Source organism: Phaethon aethereus, assembly GCF_964289735.1.
Source record: "Phaethon aethereus genome assembly, chromosome: 5".
NCBI lineage: Eukaryota > Metazoa > Chordata > Aves > Phaethontiformes > Phaethontidae > Phaethon > Phaethon aethereus.
In genome coordinates, this window is record NC_138579.1 from 41,214,487 (window position 1) to 41,231,791 (window position 17,305).

At 41.9% G+C, this 17,305-nt stretch overlaps 1 protein-coding gene across 1 annotated transcript; it reads left to right on the forward strand.

Annotated features, from left to right (window-relative positions):
* Positions 1-574: 574 nt before the first annotated feature.
* Positions 575-15,100, forward strand: DCAF4 (DDB1 and CUL4 associated factor 4; the record flags this gene model as incomplete). Its single annotated transcript, XM_082000837.1, has 13 exons — positions 575-684; positions 2,307-2,404; positions 5,215-5,372; positions 6,829-6,911; positions 7,540-7,642; positions 8,635-8,778; positions 9,448-9,497; positions 10,768-10,850; positions 12,509-12,604; positions 12,712-12,809; positions 13,466-13,642; positions 13,866-13,980; positions 14,907-15,100. 13 exons carry the CDS (start codon positions 575-577, stop codon positions 15,098-15,100), a joined length of 1,509 nt encoding a protein of 502 aa, XP_081856963.1.
* Positions 15,101-17,305: the final 2,205 nt, after the last annotated feature.

The window sequence follows — 17,305 nt, forward strand, 5'->3', positions numbered from 1 at the left end:
GGGGTGTCGGCCCGCTGGCCCGGCCTGGCTGCCGTGCGGAAGGGAGGGAGGCCTCCCGGGCAGGCTGCTGCCGGCTGCCTGCCTGTACCGCCGTGTCGGGGGCGGCGCGGTGCCTGGGCGCGGGGGGAAGGCGCGCAGGCTGCCGTCGTCGCTTCAGTTTCTCGTCGCGTTGAGAGAAGAGAGCCCCTCCTCTGGGCAGAAGCGTGTCGCGCCGGGAAGCGGGTCGCTACCGATAGCCGGCTTCAGCTCGGCGGTGGGACTTGGCCGCCGTTAGTAATAGCAGTTTATTAGCGCTGTACGCAGGAGGCGGTCAACACCCTACCGTGCTTCCTTCAGCCTCCCTTCAAACGGCCCAGGGTGCTGTTCTGCCTTTCTTTTCTTTAAGGTCCGATGCCGTTTGTACTTTAAAGTATTTATCTTTAAAAATGTGTTTTCTTGGCTTTGATCTCCTGGCCACTGTAGAGCTTTTTGAAACTGGTTGAAAAGAGGCCATGTTAAAAGACTGTCTTGTCTCTTGGACTACTCGAGGCAAGTAGCGTTGAAGTATGTGTGTATGTTTTCTTTATAGGTAGAAATGAAGAGAAATTACTGGAGAGGCAGAGAAAAACACAGATGGAGCAATTGCAAGCACAGCTACCATCGTCATCGGTACAGAAGACCCAGTCACAATAACTGTACTGAAAGGCAAGTATATGCAGCTTGTGCTTACCATGGGTTAAGCTGTTAGATGCTACACCTAATTAAATTTGCAGAATGGTGGCTATCTAGAACTGGGAGGGTTGCCATCTAAAAATCTAGTAGACAGTACTTCTCTTATCGCTGTTATCCCTCATGGGAGTGGAAGTGCAAGTGCATTGATTTCTGGAAATTTATCATATGTTCACAACTGTGTATTGATTTTCAACTGAGATGTGGTTCCATGGGCTAGTCCTTTCAGGTGTGCCTGATCAACCATAAAATCTTCATCAGTATGCAAAGATAATTCAGGGAAGAAAAATGTTTGCAAGTACTTCATTCCACCTTCATGTTTGTTTTATGCATGTGTCTACTAGTGTAAAAACTATCATTAAAGGATCTTCCTGAAAGTTTGAAAGCGTGTTAAGTAATGTGGTAATAATACTACATCTAGCAGCTCAGGAAACTGAAACAAGGTTTCAGGAACAATCCACTGCCTTGAAAACTGGTTCTTTCAGAAAAGCACATTTTAAACTTTAGAACTTATACTTGCCTGTGTTTGAGCTACTTTTATGGCTTCTTTTTTGTGTTCTTTCCTTAGTGCTTCCTGCAGGAATAAAAGTGGCCAATCTTTTGCTTTAATGCTCTAAGGACTTTTTTAATATACTTGTAGAGAAAGAGACACATAAACATATATGTCAGTTGCCCCGTTAGTTATGTTTGTGTAGGAAAAGTTAGAAATGCAAGTGGGCCGTAATTCAGTGAATATAGAATTAAAAGGATTTTATTAAAAAGCTTTAAGTGCTTGGGTTTGGTGTGGGGTATGTCAGTTATGTTCTTTAACTATTTTCAAAGTTGTATAATAAAACAGCAATAGAGCTGGTATTGGAACTAGAATTTCTTTGTTGTTTTGTTTTCAATAAATTACATCTCTTGTAGAACATCTTGGCCTAATGCTTTTAAGATGACATGTAATATGACCTGTCTTTCAAAAGTGATAATTGCACAGGTGATTCAGAAAACATCCCAGTGGAATTTTGCTCATCAGTACTGACTGTGTCCATTTAAATTATTTCAAAAAGAAGAAAGCTGCAGTTGCACTGTTGACTGTGATGTTTATTACAAAAGCAGAGACTTTTCATTAAACTTTTGTTTGTTGCATGTTTCTGCACCTCATCAATGAAATTCTTGTCAAGAAGAGAATGGCAAAATATTTTTGACCTGACATCAGTGTTTTACTGACACTGTGTCTTGCTTTATGCTGTGAAGACTTACATGCTTTCAAGGGTGGGTTTTTCTTCTAATCAGGGGATATAGTAAAATGCCCAGAATTAGTATTTCCCTGAAAAGAGTGAAAGGCTTGCAGAATCAGCAGCCACCTTTAATGTTGTACCAAGTAATTAAGGCTTTTAAGATGTTGGTATCTCTAATGTTCTTGAGAGGTTTTTAAGCTGAATATTTTTACTGTTTCATTTTTATAGTTTAGTATATGGTGATACGCACAGCATGCTTATCGCAGCCCTGCAAGTGTACTCCATTAATGTCAATAGCAAGCTGCTTTCTAGATCCTTTGTGAGAAAGATGTGTAGGACAATTGTCAGCCTGTCTTGAAGGCAATGCTATTTTTTCAGGCCAGAACAGGAGGAACCCCAGACCCCAGTGAATGCAGGCCCCAGCTGCAGTGGAGATCCTTCTTCGTCCAGTTTAACACAGAACTCTGTAGTGCCGGGTAAGAGACCATGTTTATGGGTCAAAAATCTGTCTATATGCTGACTGTATCAAAAAAGTAGTAGTAGCTGCTTTAATGGTATGATGTTACAGGAAGAATATAAGCAGTAAAGTTTGTAGAGAAAAGTAACATCAGATGATATACTAAGATGTAGTGAGAATCTAGAGAGCAGGGCCAAATGCACTTTCAGGCCCACAAGTGCTTCCCATGTGCCAGAATTCTGTTTCTCCCCCCAGAAATGTTGCTTTGGGAAGAAAATGAACTTTGTTTCTTTTCTCGTATGTGCTGAAGATGTTATGAAATACATCTTTCAATAGAAACATTAAATAAGCAAAGAAAATAAGAGCGTATGAAAAATTAGAACTTGCATCCAGTTATTCAGTCTTATAAAAGACACAATGATCCATCACTTCAGGGCTGGGGGGGCAGAAATCACTTCTCTCTATGCCTCCAGTGTATTTGTATCTGTAAGAAATACACTCTGGCTAAATGTTTGTTCATTACTGGGGAGTTGACTGCTGAAACTAGACTTGATGCAGTACCAGTGCTATTGAGCAAGATGCCCTGTTTGCATTCTGGTTTCCTGACTTGTTTAACAACCCTAGCAAAAGCTAAGCCTGTGGGAACATACGTTTCTCCACAACAGAATAGTCCTGAAAACCACTGACTTTCTAACCTCTTAACAGCAGACAAAGCCAGGGTATATCATCCTTTTGTGCTTAAGAGGTTGTGAGCATGTTAGATGTATCCTGCAAAACATTTATTGCTGTGTAATTAGATTCTGTATACTAAATGCAGTGTGCTTTTATGAACCTTACCAATTCATTCACTAACTTTATATTTTTATTGACCTGAATAAATCTTGGTCATTTGTTGCTAAGCTGAAACCTAAAAGATGCTGACAAGAAGCTCAATTGTAAGCAGCAGCAAAAAGAGGTTACTTCAAAAGCAATTTCTGGTAGTCAATAAAGGTTTAAATAAAAACTCCTGAAATGAAGGTGTTAACACTCACATCTGCTGAATAAAATAATTTGTCTGGGGACAATGTACCACTATAAATCTGTCGAAGTATTTTGCCTGTCTGCCTCTGAATTTACCTGGGCAGTGAAGCACTAAAATTGTATGTTTCTCTCATCCCAGTTTATTTTTGGAAGGAGCCTCTGTATTGTCTAAATGTACTCTTGATTGTATCTAAATCTCTCCTATGTGTTGAAGAAAGTGGCCTGTTCTGGGAAGTGAATCACTTTGGTTTGGGTGATACCTCATTGTCAGTTTTCTGTTTGTTTGTTTGGGACTGCCCTACCTAGTCTTTTAACCAAGAGTGTCACCTTGTGGTGGGCTGACCCTGGCTGGATGCCAGGTGCCCACCAAAGCCACTCTATCACTCCCCTCCTCAGCCGGACAGGGGAGAGAAGGTGCAACAAAAGGCCCGTAGGCCTACATAAGGGCAGGGGGAGATCATGCAGCAATTACTGTCACAGGCAAAACAAACTTGGGGAGAAATTAATTTAAATTAATTAATTTAATTACTAATCAAATCAGAGTAGGATAATGAAAACTAAAACCAAATCTTAGAACACTTTCCCCCACCTCTCCCTTCTTCCTGGGCTCAGCTTCCTCCTGATTTTCTCTACCTCCTCCCCCTGAGCGGTGCAGGGGGATAGGGAATGGGAGTTGCAGTCAGTTCATCATGTACTTTCTCTGCAGCTCCTTCCTCCTCAGGGGGAGGACTCCTCACACTCTTCCCCTGCTCCAGTGTGGGGTCCCTCCCATGAGAGACAGTCCTCCACAAACTTCTGCAACACGAGTCCTTCGCACGGGCTGCAGTTCTTCACAAAGTGCTTCAGCCTGGGTCCCCTCCATGGGGTGCTGTCCTTCAGGAACAGGCTGCTCCAGCATGGGTCCTCTGCAGGGTCACAAGTCCTGCCAGCAAACCTGCTCCAGTGTGGGCTCCTCTCACCATGGGTCCACAGGTGCTGCCAAGAGCCTGCTCCAGCCTGGGCTTCTCACAGGGTCACAGCCTGCTTTGGGCATCCACCTGCTCCAGTGTGGGGTCCTTTATGTGCTGCAGGTGGAGATGTGATCCACCATGGAGCTCCATGGGCTGCAGGGGGAGAGCCTGCCTCACCATGGTATTCACCACAGTGCCTGGAGCACCTCCTCCCCCTTCTCCTTCTTCACTGACCTTGGTGTCTGTAGACCTCTGTTCTTCTTTCATATTCTCACTCCTCTCTTCGATTGCAGTTGGATGGCCTTTTTTCCCCCTTTTTAACTATGTTATCCCAGAGGCGCTACCAGTGTTGCTGACTGGCTCAGCCTTGGCCAGCAGCAGATCTGTCTTGGAGCCAGCTGGCATTGGCTCTATTGGACATAGGGGAAGCTTCTAGCAGCTTCTCACAGAAGCCATCTCTGCAGCTCCCCCACTACCAAAACCTTGCCACACAAACCGTATACAACCCTCATGGCTGATTTATGAAGAAATGTCATTTACGTTCTGCAGCAAAACCTTTCTTCTCTGCCTCACTGATCTGTCTGAATTTCATCTTGGTCAGTGGTGACATCCCTTCCATACCTGTGTAATGGCACTGTATTTGAAACTGTAAATAATCTTTTTTTCCCTTAAGTGGCTATTGTCTATTCCTAGTCTATGTATCATGCTTGGGACCTGCTGGGAGAAAGAGCTTTCAGCCTCATGACCCTGACATTCCCATGAAAATGTGGGATGTCAAAGAGCAATAAAAAAACTTAGTTGTGCATCTGATTTTTGCCTGGGTTTTGCCACCTTTTTTTTTTTTCCCCCCTCCCCTAAGAACTGCCGGGATTTTACTATGACTCAGAAAAGAACCGATATTTTCGCCTGCTGCCTGGACATAATAACTACAACCCACTCACCAAGGAGAGCATTCAGTACAAGGCGATGGAATGCAAAAGACTGAGACTCTTGGAAGAGGAAGAAAAACAAGAGAAGGTACATTCTGAAAAAGATTGCAATTAGGCTTTATTGTGCTCTGGCCCAGGACAGATTATAAGCTAAAGCCTTTCAATTCTGATTGTGGTACATTTCCCTAAGCTGTCTGAAGAAATGAAAATTTCTTTTTGCTGAGAATTTATAGTCCTTGAAGCCTTTTGTTTGGCTGTTCCACACAGGAATGAAAGCAAGTCATTACAAACAACAAACTTGTAAAGAGACGGGAACTGGTCAGAATTGCAGATTGTCCAACAGTTACACTTGAGTCAGGACCTTAGATGCCAGGTTTCAAATCCCTGTCTTGAATTGGTGAAGTGGGGTCTTGATTTTAAGTTTTGCATATGCTTAATAAATCATCATATCATATTCCTGGACCCTGAAGAAACAATATTCATGATACTTTGTGGAAACAGTCTTTTCATTAAGAATTTTTATGGACAGGTAAAATCGGGATGGATCTTATGTTTATGCCTGGAAAGCCTGTATGCTTTTCATCATGAAGTGTTACAGCAGAGTTAATGCTGATGCTGCATATCTATAATCTGGGTAAAATAACCAACAAGGATATTTTTTAATGACCTGAAAGCTGTATATTATAACTTTACAAATCACAGCTCAGCTTAAGTATGCTGTCATTTGGAAGAAGCAAGTAGTATTTTTCTCCTTGGGTAATGAAGTTCTCACTTCAACCAGCTATTCAGCTCCTCAGTCTTCACTGTGAAAGTGTTGCTGTTGGTTTGGTTTTGGCTTTTTTTTTTAATTAGTTGGTTTAGCTGTTTCCATGAGCAATTTAGATACCAAAAAGCTGCTGGCCACGTTACTGTTAATAGGAACTGTGGATATAGTTTTCTTCTCAAAATGTGGCTATAGAATCAGACATCTGACTTAGGCTCCCAGATAAGAACATTTTGAGTCTTAAATACTTGCTTTCTCAGAGCATTATCAAAAAGGTTGCTTAGTCCATAACTTTGCAAAGTACTCTATCCTTTGGTCACCCCAGGAAGTGTTTGTATGAAATTTTAAAAAATGATGAATGGAAAAGTATTTTACTGCAGTAGTAAGACCGCCTAGTTAATAACAGTCTTGTTGTGATAGAAAATTTTGCTGTATAATAAGAATTTAAGGTGTCATAGTGAAACCAGAAGGTGACTTCATACCTCAGGGTGGTACTGCTGATTATGTCAAGTGAAAACAATGGCTGTTGTTTTCTGGGGGTTTCCTCCCATTCTTCTATTTATAGAAGCACCCCACATCTCAGGAATATATTCTTGTCTACTTACTGCAGTACACCAGGGAGGTGGTGCTGGCATGTGTTCTGTAGATGTTCTGAAAATTTTAATGTATATAGGCTAGAGGAAAAAGTTACCTAACTATCCCAAACATCTAAGACCAACAGCCATGTTTGAATCATAAACAAGCAAATAACTGGGTACACTTTCATGTTATTCTCTTACAGAAAACAACAAGGGCTGGACTGAACTCATCTATGCTGTTACAGAAAAGGCAGCTGGGTTTGCTCAGCTCCACAAGTTACTGCAGGTACAATGATTTGATTTGTCTTCTGTTTGCAATGCCAAATTTTGCTGTTAGTGCAACTCTTTCTGTGAGGTTTTTTGCATTTCTTACTGATGACAGAGAGGAACACGTTACTTATAGTAAAAAAATAGTTCTATTCTTTTATAATCAGATTATGGAAGTGATGAGAATTCAGATGAAGAAGAGGTTTCCCAATTTCAGATAAATGGAGTTTAAAACTTCAAATTTTTTTCTATATATGCTGGTTTGCCACATTGTGCTTTATGAATACAGGGCAGCTTTTCTTCAGATGAATGCACTTCAACTGACATGACTGTTCCCCGTGTCCCCCTATTAGAATAACTAAGATAGCTCAGATTCAGTAACAGCACAGAAGGCAAGTTAGTGCCTTGCTATGTTGTTGTTTCTGCTATTAAAGATGTGCTGGGGTTGATGAAAATCCATGAATGAGGAAGATGCACATATTCATGAGTTATGTAAGTGAAATTGCATCATGCTAGTTGTTCAGGCATTTTATCTTCTGTGATTGAGAAGCAGTTCTGGATATCCTATCCAGAATTCCTTTCATTGGTATTAAACCTAGGCTTACCTGAATTTTCTCTTCTCCCTGCTCCCCCTCCTGCTTTTACAGGCTGGTCCATGAACTAAAAGTGAATTGCATGCAGAGGAAGAAGATAGAAATTCGCAGTCCAGATTCCTCAGTTGCTGGAACCAACAATTTTAAAATAATTGTGGTATGTTGTGAGAACCATTAAGTCTTCAGGATAAAGAGAGCCCACTTTCAGTGAAAATTCATGATCTTGTAATTGAATCCCACAGGTCAAATTTTGCTTTCAAAGATGCATTATTCCTGTTGTGTCAGTTCTCAAAGTCTGTGCTTGGTGATTATAAACAGTTAGGAAGAGGCTGTTACCTTTCCTAGAAAGAAAAATGATGAAAAGGTTGGATATGAAAGTGTTGCAGTTTTTTTGAAGCTGATCAACATGTTATCTTAGAAATAAACAGGAGTGGAGTGGATAACTAGTGCAGGGCTGGGAGGGGGAGTGGAAAGGATTAAGAGAAAGAAGAAGAAACTAGAAGAGAAGAATGTTGGGAGTGGCAAGGTCTGTGGTCCAGAGAATCTATAACATCAGCAATCATTTTACTTCTCATGATCTGAAGACAGTTTCTGCTGGTTTTGATGGTACTGCATGTGCAAGGGAGGTCTCTGGAGCAAATATCTTTCACAGTCTATGTAGGAGGCTCTCCAGGACCAGCTCGTGGCCTTGTAAACAGAGCACTGCATAGGTAGCTGAAGCCAGAAGGGAGTCAAAAACTTAGTGTCAAAAAAGAGAAGTTGAAATATAGCAACAGCCTTTTTGCTGTGATCCAACAGAAGGAGAATTCCACATGCACTTTTGATAAGATGTAAATTTTTGTTCCGAGTCCTCTACCAACACCACCTGTCTGTGCTTACTAATCAACCAGAGTAAGTGTCTAGAGCTGATACAATTGGAAACAGTATTTACTGTTACTCAAGGACTAAATCCTTTTCTTAGTCATGTTTTTTCTGTGCATGTATATAAAAAGTAGTTGGCCACTGTTTTGAGAGATGAATGGAAAGTCGACGGTATTAAAGGGGTCAGAATTAATGTAGTGTTTCATTGTAGACCTAATGCAGCTCCTTCAAGCTGTTTTTTTCTGTAAGTTTCTAGGCAAGTGTGACCAGTAAGCTTTTATTTTACAGGCAGATGTTGCTTGTGAACGGATATTCACTGTGAACGATGTGGAGCATGGAGGATGTAAATATGGTATCATCAACCTCAGTGGTTTGGGGAAGGAATCTCTCACTGTGGAGATGTATGACAACCTCTACTTCACAAACCGCAAAGTACTTTGTTCTGTTCCTGCTTCCTTCAGTTATTGCATCCTCAGAACGCTGTTCCTTGGGAGGCCCAGGTGGAACTGCATGAGGTTTGGGGAAGGGGTTCGGAGAGAATGGAAGGATCTAGCAATGTCAAGCTTGGATAAATGCAGAATCACAGTAAATTTGTCTCTGAAAGTCCTCAGTACCAGTGTTAGTTCTCAGGAACTACAGTTGGAATGGAAGGCTATGTAGAAGTACCAACTTCTAATGACAGTGCTTACATCAGAGTTGCACTTGGCCGTAGCTGACAAAACTGATGTTGAGGGCCAGAAATTACTAAGACTTGCATACTTCTTTGTTAAAAATAATCTTGGGAAAATGTGTTTATCCTTGAACGTGAAGAATATTTAAAGCAGGCTTTCATAATCTCTTCGTGCTCAGATTCTTTTAAGGATGATCCCTTAAATAAGAGGTTGTGCCTGGTGCCTCAATCTGTGTTTGGACAGACTTCTCAATGCTGCTCCTACGTTTAAGAGGAGTGTGACGCTAAAATGCTCATGTCCCATTACTGGGCTATTTAGTGGGCTAAGGAAGTGTGCCCAGCACATAGCTCTATGTCATCTTTACATGGAAATACCCTTTCATGAATTGACTAAGAGATCACAAAAATAGTATGTCTTCTTGTGTCTGAAGGTGAATTCTGTGTGCTGGGCATCATTGACTCATCCAGATTCTCATGTTTTATATCCTTTTTAAAAAAGAAAAATTTCACATCAGCTTTTTGAAGTCTGCATTATGCTGCACCGAACAACTAACTTCCAGGAAGACATCTCATGTAGTTGCCCCAGAAATTAAGTTTTCTGTAAAACAGAGAAAGTTATAAAAATATAAATATGTTGGAGCTAATGAGACAAATCTATGGTTCTGTTATAGATATGTGTAGAACTGTTCAGTGTAATAGTAGGTGAAAGACCATGTTTCCTGCCCTGGAGGCTTCATACTTCCTTAATAGTGTACATGCCACATCCAAGTTGATCTGATGTTTAGAAATTGGCTGGGGCAAAGAACGAGAGAGGGTTAAGGCAAATAACTTTCTCTTTAAATTGGACGTTTTTGAAAGTAATTGATTAGTTTCTGTTGTAAACCATTCCTATGTTGTTGGGGCAAGAGGAGAATGGGAGCAGGGCAATTCATTGGCATCATGGTCTGCAACTTTAAGAGCATGTTCTGCAGATTTGTCTCAGAAGAGGCTGATGGTATAGTAGAGGAAGCAGTAATGGACGATGCAGAGTTCAGAAGAGAGGAAGAACAGGGGATTTTAATGCGGGAGACGGCAGGCAACAGATGTGCTTTTGAAGTGCCGAAAGAGAGGACATTGTATAGAAATGTATGTGATGTCTCATGGGGAAAGCCAAGCAATTCAGGACTGATCCAGAAGGTGGCAGGAGTTCATTGGGCTTGCTCACAGCTAGTTAGGCCTTTGGGATTGTTTCGTTTGGTTATTTTGTGCTTTTTCATAGTCATGTCACAGATTTATCTCACTGAACTTGAAATGTGGCTTTCAAATCCTATTTATACCTCGTATAATCTTTAGAAAGTATTTTAATGTAATCTAAAGTGAGTCTTCCTTGTCTCCCCATTGTGTGCTCCCAGTTTTCCAACTTATCTCTATGAAAAACAGACCTATATTAATGTAGTGCCATCAGCATGTAAAGATGAGAAGAATGAGCTGTGTAGGCCACGCAGTTCTTTTTCTATCACTAGCAAGATGCCTCAGTATTCCTCTTACCTTACCCTTCTGGTAGTGAAAATAAGCAAGAATGGGAGTTCTCTGTAGCGCTTTCCTATGAAAGAAGAGTCAAGACTTAATTGTAAACTGTAACATCGAAGGTCTCAAAAGGAAAGTAGTGTGAGCTATGGCTGTGTCAGAGTATCTTGCTTTTCCCAGCTATAAATGTTAGGCAGCCTGTTCTATTCTAGGGAGAAATCTTTGTTTTCCTTAACTCACTTCAGCAAGCTGTGTCTCATGGGAATTGCAGAAACACCAGGCTGTGCCAGTCTGCTTCCAGCGTCATTGTTCAGCAGCACTAACCCAGGTAGGGTGTTTTTGTTGGGTTTTTGTCTCCAATTTTTGATAGCAGTTGTGGTATGGAAAGAGCACAAAAGAAAGATTATTTCTGCACTTCTCTTCAGTAGCTGGTGAGACTGTTGTATTCTTGTAAAACTTAGAAAGTCTAAAACAGTTTAAGAAGGGAACAGATAAAAGAACTTGCCTTAAGGATTAATTAACAAGCAGTATTCAGAGCACTAGTTTATTTTTAGCTGGTGATGGTGTGGTACTTGACTTTGGCAAGCGAGCACCTCACTTGTAAAGTAAATATTTGAGATTTTTCACGAGTAGCTTGGCCTGTAACTAATACTCAGAAACTGCACACAAGAAGTACTCAAATTTCCTTATAGACTATCTAGAATCATTGCAGAATCCCTTCTTGTAGTAGCTACTCAAGTATGCTCAGTGGATTAATCGAAGGTGGAAAGCTGATAAATGTCTCAGCCCATACCTCCTTGTACAAGCTCATGCTCAGTTGTGTGTAAGCATAGTTGATTTAGAGAATCCTGTGTCTTAAGTCTGATGGCTGTAGCTGTATCTTTATGTATTTGTTTGTTCAATGCTCTTGGCAGCAGGACTTTATTAATTAAACTTTCTTGATAGATGTCAGAACCATGCTTCTTCAGGTCACACAGTACAGTCCTCTAACCTGGTTTCCATTCAGACATGATCAGTTAAGTTTATACAGAGGAAATCTGTGATAGATAAGAGTTATGGATTTATTTTAAAATGTTAATGTCATGCTATTTATGCAGCCATTTTAAAAAAATATATATATATATGCATAGTGTTAGCATGAACTTGAAGAGTCACTGAAGGTGGATTGCTACTAGGCCAGCCTGCCCAATTGCTTTGTAGAACATTTTAAGCTCTTCGCCATAGTCAGATGCGCCAAGTTCCACCAAAGTCCTCCTGTCTAGTATTTCCTGTTGACTGTTTTAGGTATTTCCAAGTTCCTTGACTTACTTCACTCTCCTAAATTGTTGGTTTGGGGGAACCTGCTAAGTAGATGCTGGGAGCAAAGCAGAGCTTAACCTGTCTAAAACCATGTTTCAGACATGTCACCTGTGCTGACTGACGTATGTATGAACATGGTGGATGTGCCATGAAGGAAAGAAGTAAAAACCGAGGACTTAAAATTTATGTCAATTAGTAGACTTTGTGCAGGAGCTACATGAGTAAGGTTTAAATCTAGGATATTGTTACTTACTCAAATGTTTATTTCTTTTTTTTTTTTTAGTAGGCAGGCCAAGAACCTACAGGTTAGACTTTGGCTAATCTATTGCCTGTAAAGTAAATGTTTTGTGTTTCTAGCCCACTTGTCTTTATAATATGGCTTACTTAGAGCTGTAAGGCAAATGTTATTTTTCTCTTTCCTGCCAGTGTCAGCCCTCTGACTACTGAATAAATTTCACAATCTCTCACAATCCTCTATCTATACAGACTGTAAGTCTTCAGCTTACAGTCATGAAGTCTGACTTTTGTTTCCTGTCTCTAGAGTAGCACAGGGACACTAATTGGGTAACATTTTCTCTGCTTCAGACTGAACTATTAAAAGAAGTATGGAAATCCAGAGAAGTTTTACGAGTTATCATCCTGTCCTAGCATTTTATGGATGCTTCATGTGTTGCTCCTCTCTCCTAGGAGATCGACCTGGAATGCTGTGCAGCTTCAAGATATCCACTGCCTGGTCCTGTGCTTGGTGCCTGAATCCCCAAGCAGACAACTGCTTCAGCACAGGTGATCTGCAAGGCTAGCAACTCCTATCTTGGCGGGAAAGACTTCTTGCATTAATCCCCAGCTGCTACCCAAATTGCAGCTAAACAAACATAATCTGTCTTCCTTAGGCCTGACAAGACGAGTTCTTGTGACCAATGTAGTGACAGGGCATCGACAGACATTTGGAACCGGTAGTGATGTCTTGGCACAGCAGTTTGCCATACAGGTAAAAACAAACATACACCCTTCATTTTTTCAGAGTGCTGCCTCATCGGTGGGCTGCTGTGTTCTGCTTGGGATGGGACTCATCATGCTGTTCTACAATGATGTGGTCTGATGCTTCCACACAACTGAATAGCAACAAAAAAGATTAACTAATGTTAAACTCTGTGGCAACAGGGGTAATTTTTGTTAATTGTACAGAGGTAAAAAGGAAATGAAGGGAGTACAAAGAGCATAGTAATAATGTGTTGTAAAATTGTTTTGGTTTTGGCAATTTACCTCATTTAACACTCAGTGTACTGTCTCCATCAAGAAGGAGAAAACTCTTATACAGTGGACTTGTTCACAAAGATTTAGTGAGAAGGATAAAATTGGAATATGAGGATTCCAGTTCCTGTTTTGCTGTTGTGTTAGACTAAGTTCTTACGTGCCTAGCTAAGCTTTTACAGCTAAAGTAGTTGAGGTTTGAGTGGAACTAATGAGTTGGCTGAAAAATGTGCAGTGTGTAATAAAAATTCTGGTTCTTAATGCCTGTGGTAATAAAATAATTTGACAACTGCACCAAAGAGCTTTAAAAGCTTTACATAGCTTCTGTCAGTATAACTTGTAAGATCCTTTCTGATGTTACATAGTATGCTTCTTTCTCTTGGATTCTTCCAGACCCCAATGCTGTACAATGGCTGCCGGTCAGGTGAGATTTTCAGCATTGATGTGCGTCAACGCAATCGAAAGGGCCAGAGCTGGAAAGCAATTCGTCTCTTCCATGACTCAGCAGTTACATCTCTTCGCCTTCTTGAGGCTGAACATTATCTCATGGCAGCAGATATGGCTGGAAAGGTATGGTTTTGTTGCGTTTAGGGTATTCTGTTCCTATTAGTATCTGAGCATTGACAGGTGCTTATCCCAGTCCCATGGGTGGATGCCTGTTCTTTGGGGGGTAGTATGGATCTGGGTGGTAGTCCCATATACGGGTCCTCTTCAGATCCACTTATTTATCAACCATCAAGTGCTCTCTCCTTTGTTAATATATCCTCTTTCAAACCATTACTTCAACTTGCAGATAAAACTGTGGGACCTGAGAACAGCAAAGTGTGTGAAACAGTACAAAGGTCATCACAATGAATATGCTATTCTCCCTTTGCATGTAAATGAGGAGGAAGGGCTTCTTACAGCAGGTGGGTTGACTTTTTTCCCCCTCTACTTGTAGTGTGCATGGCGATGATTTTCTTATGCCAGAGGAGTATTTCTTAGCTACGGCTATTGGAAGCTGTAAAGCTGCTAATTCTTTAAAATTCAGAAGAAATTTAGCCTTAGACATACTGTAATATGCTATGAAAATTAAGAAATCATGTTACGGATGCACACCTACTGTAATCACTCCTGTGTAGCACTTAACGGCTTTATCTGCTGTGTCCTGCAAAAGTCCCATTATCCTTTCTGCAGTGTGTCTCAAGGGTAGAGCAGAACATACTTCATTTTGAAATTCAGAGGCACAACGTGTAACCAGGAGGCTTGGTAATAACCTTATATAGAGACTAAGGGCCATGTATATGTTTATTTGGTGCTTAAGTGGGTAAGGTGGTGAAGCATTGGTGTGTAAGCATAATGCATTGTAAACTGTCTATACCACTCGGGTTCATTTTGAATATATTTGGCTACAGTCAGAGATTATTTTATTTCAGTTGGCATCGGGGGAGGAAGAGTAACAATAAATGAAGCACAGTATAGCCAAGTTTCACAATGTCACTGTAAACATAGTGATGACCTCTCCTTGGATTTGTCAATAAGTGATGGAATAATGAGAAGAATTCTGGTTAATTTGACACTGAGTTTTTCTCCCCTTTTTTTGGCTTAGGAGCTTGATAATGAGGAAAGCACTCCAAATAATGATTTATCATCCCTTTTATTGCTTAATAGGAAATGCACATTTTTCCCTCTTTTGCAGTATTCAGTGTAGAATTCCTGTTTTACAAAGCGCTTTTGCCTCTATTGTGTGTAGAAATGGTCAGGGGTTTTTTTTCCCCATAGACCTTCTGATTCTATGATGATGATCTTGCAGAGCTGTGTATGATGTTGAATTCTGGTGTCCTTTCCTTTCCAGTTGGTCAGGATTGCTACACCAGAATCTGGAGTCTTCAAGATGCCCATCTGCTTAGAACCATCCCTTCTCCCCACCCATCTTCCAAAGATGCCATTCCCAGTGTGGTGTTTTCCTCAAGACTTGGGGGTAGCCGAGGAGTTCCTGGCTTACTCATGGCTGTCAAACAGGATCTCTACCACTTCTCCTATAACTGACACAATATTCTCCTCAGACCTGGTCTATAAAACTTCCAGCCTCCTATACAAGACTTCAAAATTTTTGCACCAGTCACCATGCTGTTAAGTCACTGTATGCTGCTGTTGCATCTGCTTTACCCATGAAGTTCTGAACCTCCTTCAGCAGGTTCAGCAAATCTTGCTGTATACATCTCGGACATCTTGTAAATAAAAGCTGAATGCCAATTAACTTTTTATTTCAGCCTCTTTGAAATCTAGCTGTAAGCTCTGAAAAGCTAGTAACTTGCAGTAAGGGCCTAACTCATGCTACCTGAATTTGCTGTCAAAATGCTGCTCTAACTTAATCTTAGTTTGGTCATATAACCACTTAGCTGTGGTTACATCTGCATTAGCAAGGGAGGGGGTGCAACAGAGTGGATTAGCAGAAAGAGTAGCTGGTGTTGAGAAGCTGACAGGTTAAGTGTTGCAGGGCTTTGGAGTAGCTTTGGTCTGGCTCCCTGCATCAACTGTCTCTACTACACCTGTGGTTGGAAGCAGTCTGAGGAATAGCTGTTTCCCCACTCACACTGGCAGTCCTTTGAGCTGAGCCATGCTAAACTTTGTCCTTTTCAGACAATGGTAGTGTGCCACTGCCCTGCCACCATTCCCTTTGAAAGGGCAGCATGTGTAGAACAAAGCCCTTTCCTGGTCCCGTAGCCAAGCTGAACGTTGCTGCTCATTTATCATAGTGTTTCCTAGCCAAGTCCACACCCCTAACCTGGAGATCGTTCAGCTGTTGGGAATGGCAGGCTTGCTTATGGTACTGTAGCAAGAGACAAGCCTAGTCTGGACAGACCACATCCTCGTTGGGATATGAGATCAGCTGGGCAGAGTCGGGGCTTTTGCATACAGAGGTACAACTGGGCCCTCAGCTGTGAAGTTGTAGCACCAGCTTACAGTAATTGGATGACCCTGTATCTGTATTTGAGAATAATTATCATCCCATGGAGCCTCGTTATCTACAGCTTTCTGGTCACCCTGGGCAAGGCCATCCTGCAGCTAGTCTATGTAGGAAGTGCTGACAGGATCAGGAGCTTAAAATGGGGTGAAGGCCCTCCTGAACTAGGTGGGGATACTGATGGGCTTCACAAGAAAGACGCGCTGCACTCAAATTTTCCAAAATTCTTAAAAAAGGAATGCGGGAACCACCTTTCCATCCTGGGATCCACTTAGAGCATTCAGATGTCATCAGAGATGTCACTTCCCCTGGGGCCCTGCCCGGTCAGCAGGTGAGCATACAAACAGGTTATAACCACACCCTTGCTGCACAGCATGTTAAAATGGAGGCTGCATCCAGCTTGCTCAGCAAGACGGCCGTGCTGGAGCGTTAGGCTGGGTGTCTGTGTTCCAAGTGCCTTCTGAAATCGGGTATAGGCTGCACATGGCACACAAAGGTAAGTGTTGCTGGTGTCTATAGGTGTGGCCTATGGTTGGGAGTAGCCAGCGCAGCACTTGCACCTGGGGTGCCGTCTGTGTCTTCCTTGCAGAGGGGTCGAACAGTGCTGAGCATCCTAGGAAGGAAGGGGCTTGCAAGTCCCCGTCAGAGCTTTTCTACTTCACTTAATTGCATTCTAGGAATAAAAAGAAACAGGGCTAACACCTGTCTCTTGATACCCCATTCACTCTACTGTATCTTTTGAGCAGGCATATTTAATTTGTTTTCCAAGGCCCTTCCTGACTTTGCTATGTGATGTCCTGTGCCTGTAGTACTGCCTCTGAAACCCTTCTGGGGTTTAGGCCCAGCTGGCCTGCTCAAAGGGGCAGGGAAGGCATGAAGTAGCAGCAACACATTTTCCAGCCGAAGTACAGCAGCAGCCCTCCAGCAGCGCATCTGCTCTCCCTGTAGAGGCAGAGGACAGGGATAACTGTAGGTACGTTGAAGAGCTCTTATAGTACCGCTACAGCCAAAAGGAGGTGAGGGATGCTCTGTTGGTTAATCAGGCACAGCAGGGTACCAAGCAATCCTGTTCCTTCAGAGAAAACCTTCACCACCACCCTCTCTGGCATGCTACAAAGGTTTCTACCTTTTTTTTTTTTCTCAGCAGATACAATTTTTTCACCTAAAGCTTTTGGCCTAAGCAACCTATTTATGGAGGGATTGCACCTCACCACCTTCATCATGGTCAGCCATCAGCTCTACTCCACCTCACACTGGTGTATGTGCAGGGAAAGCTGTAACGGAGC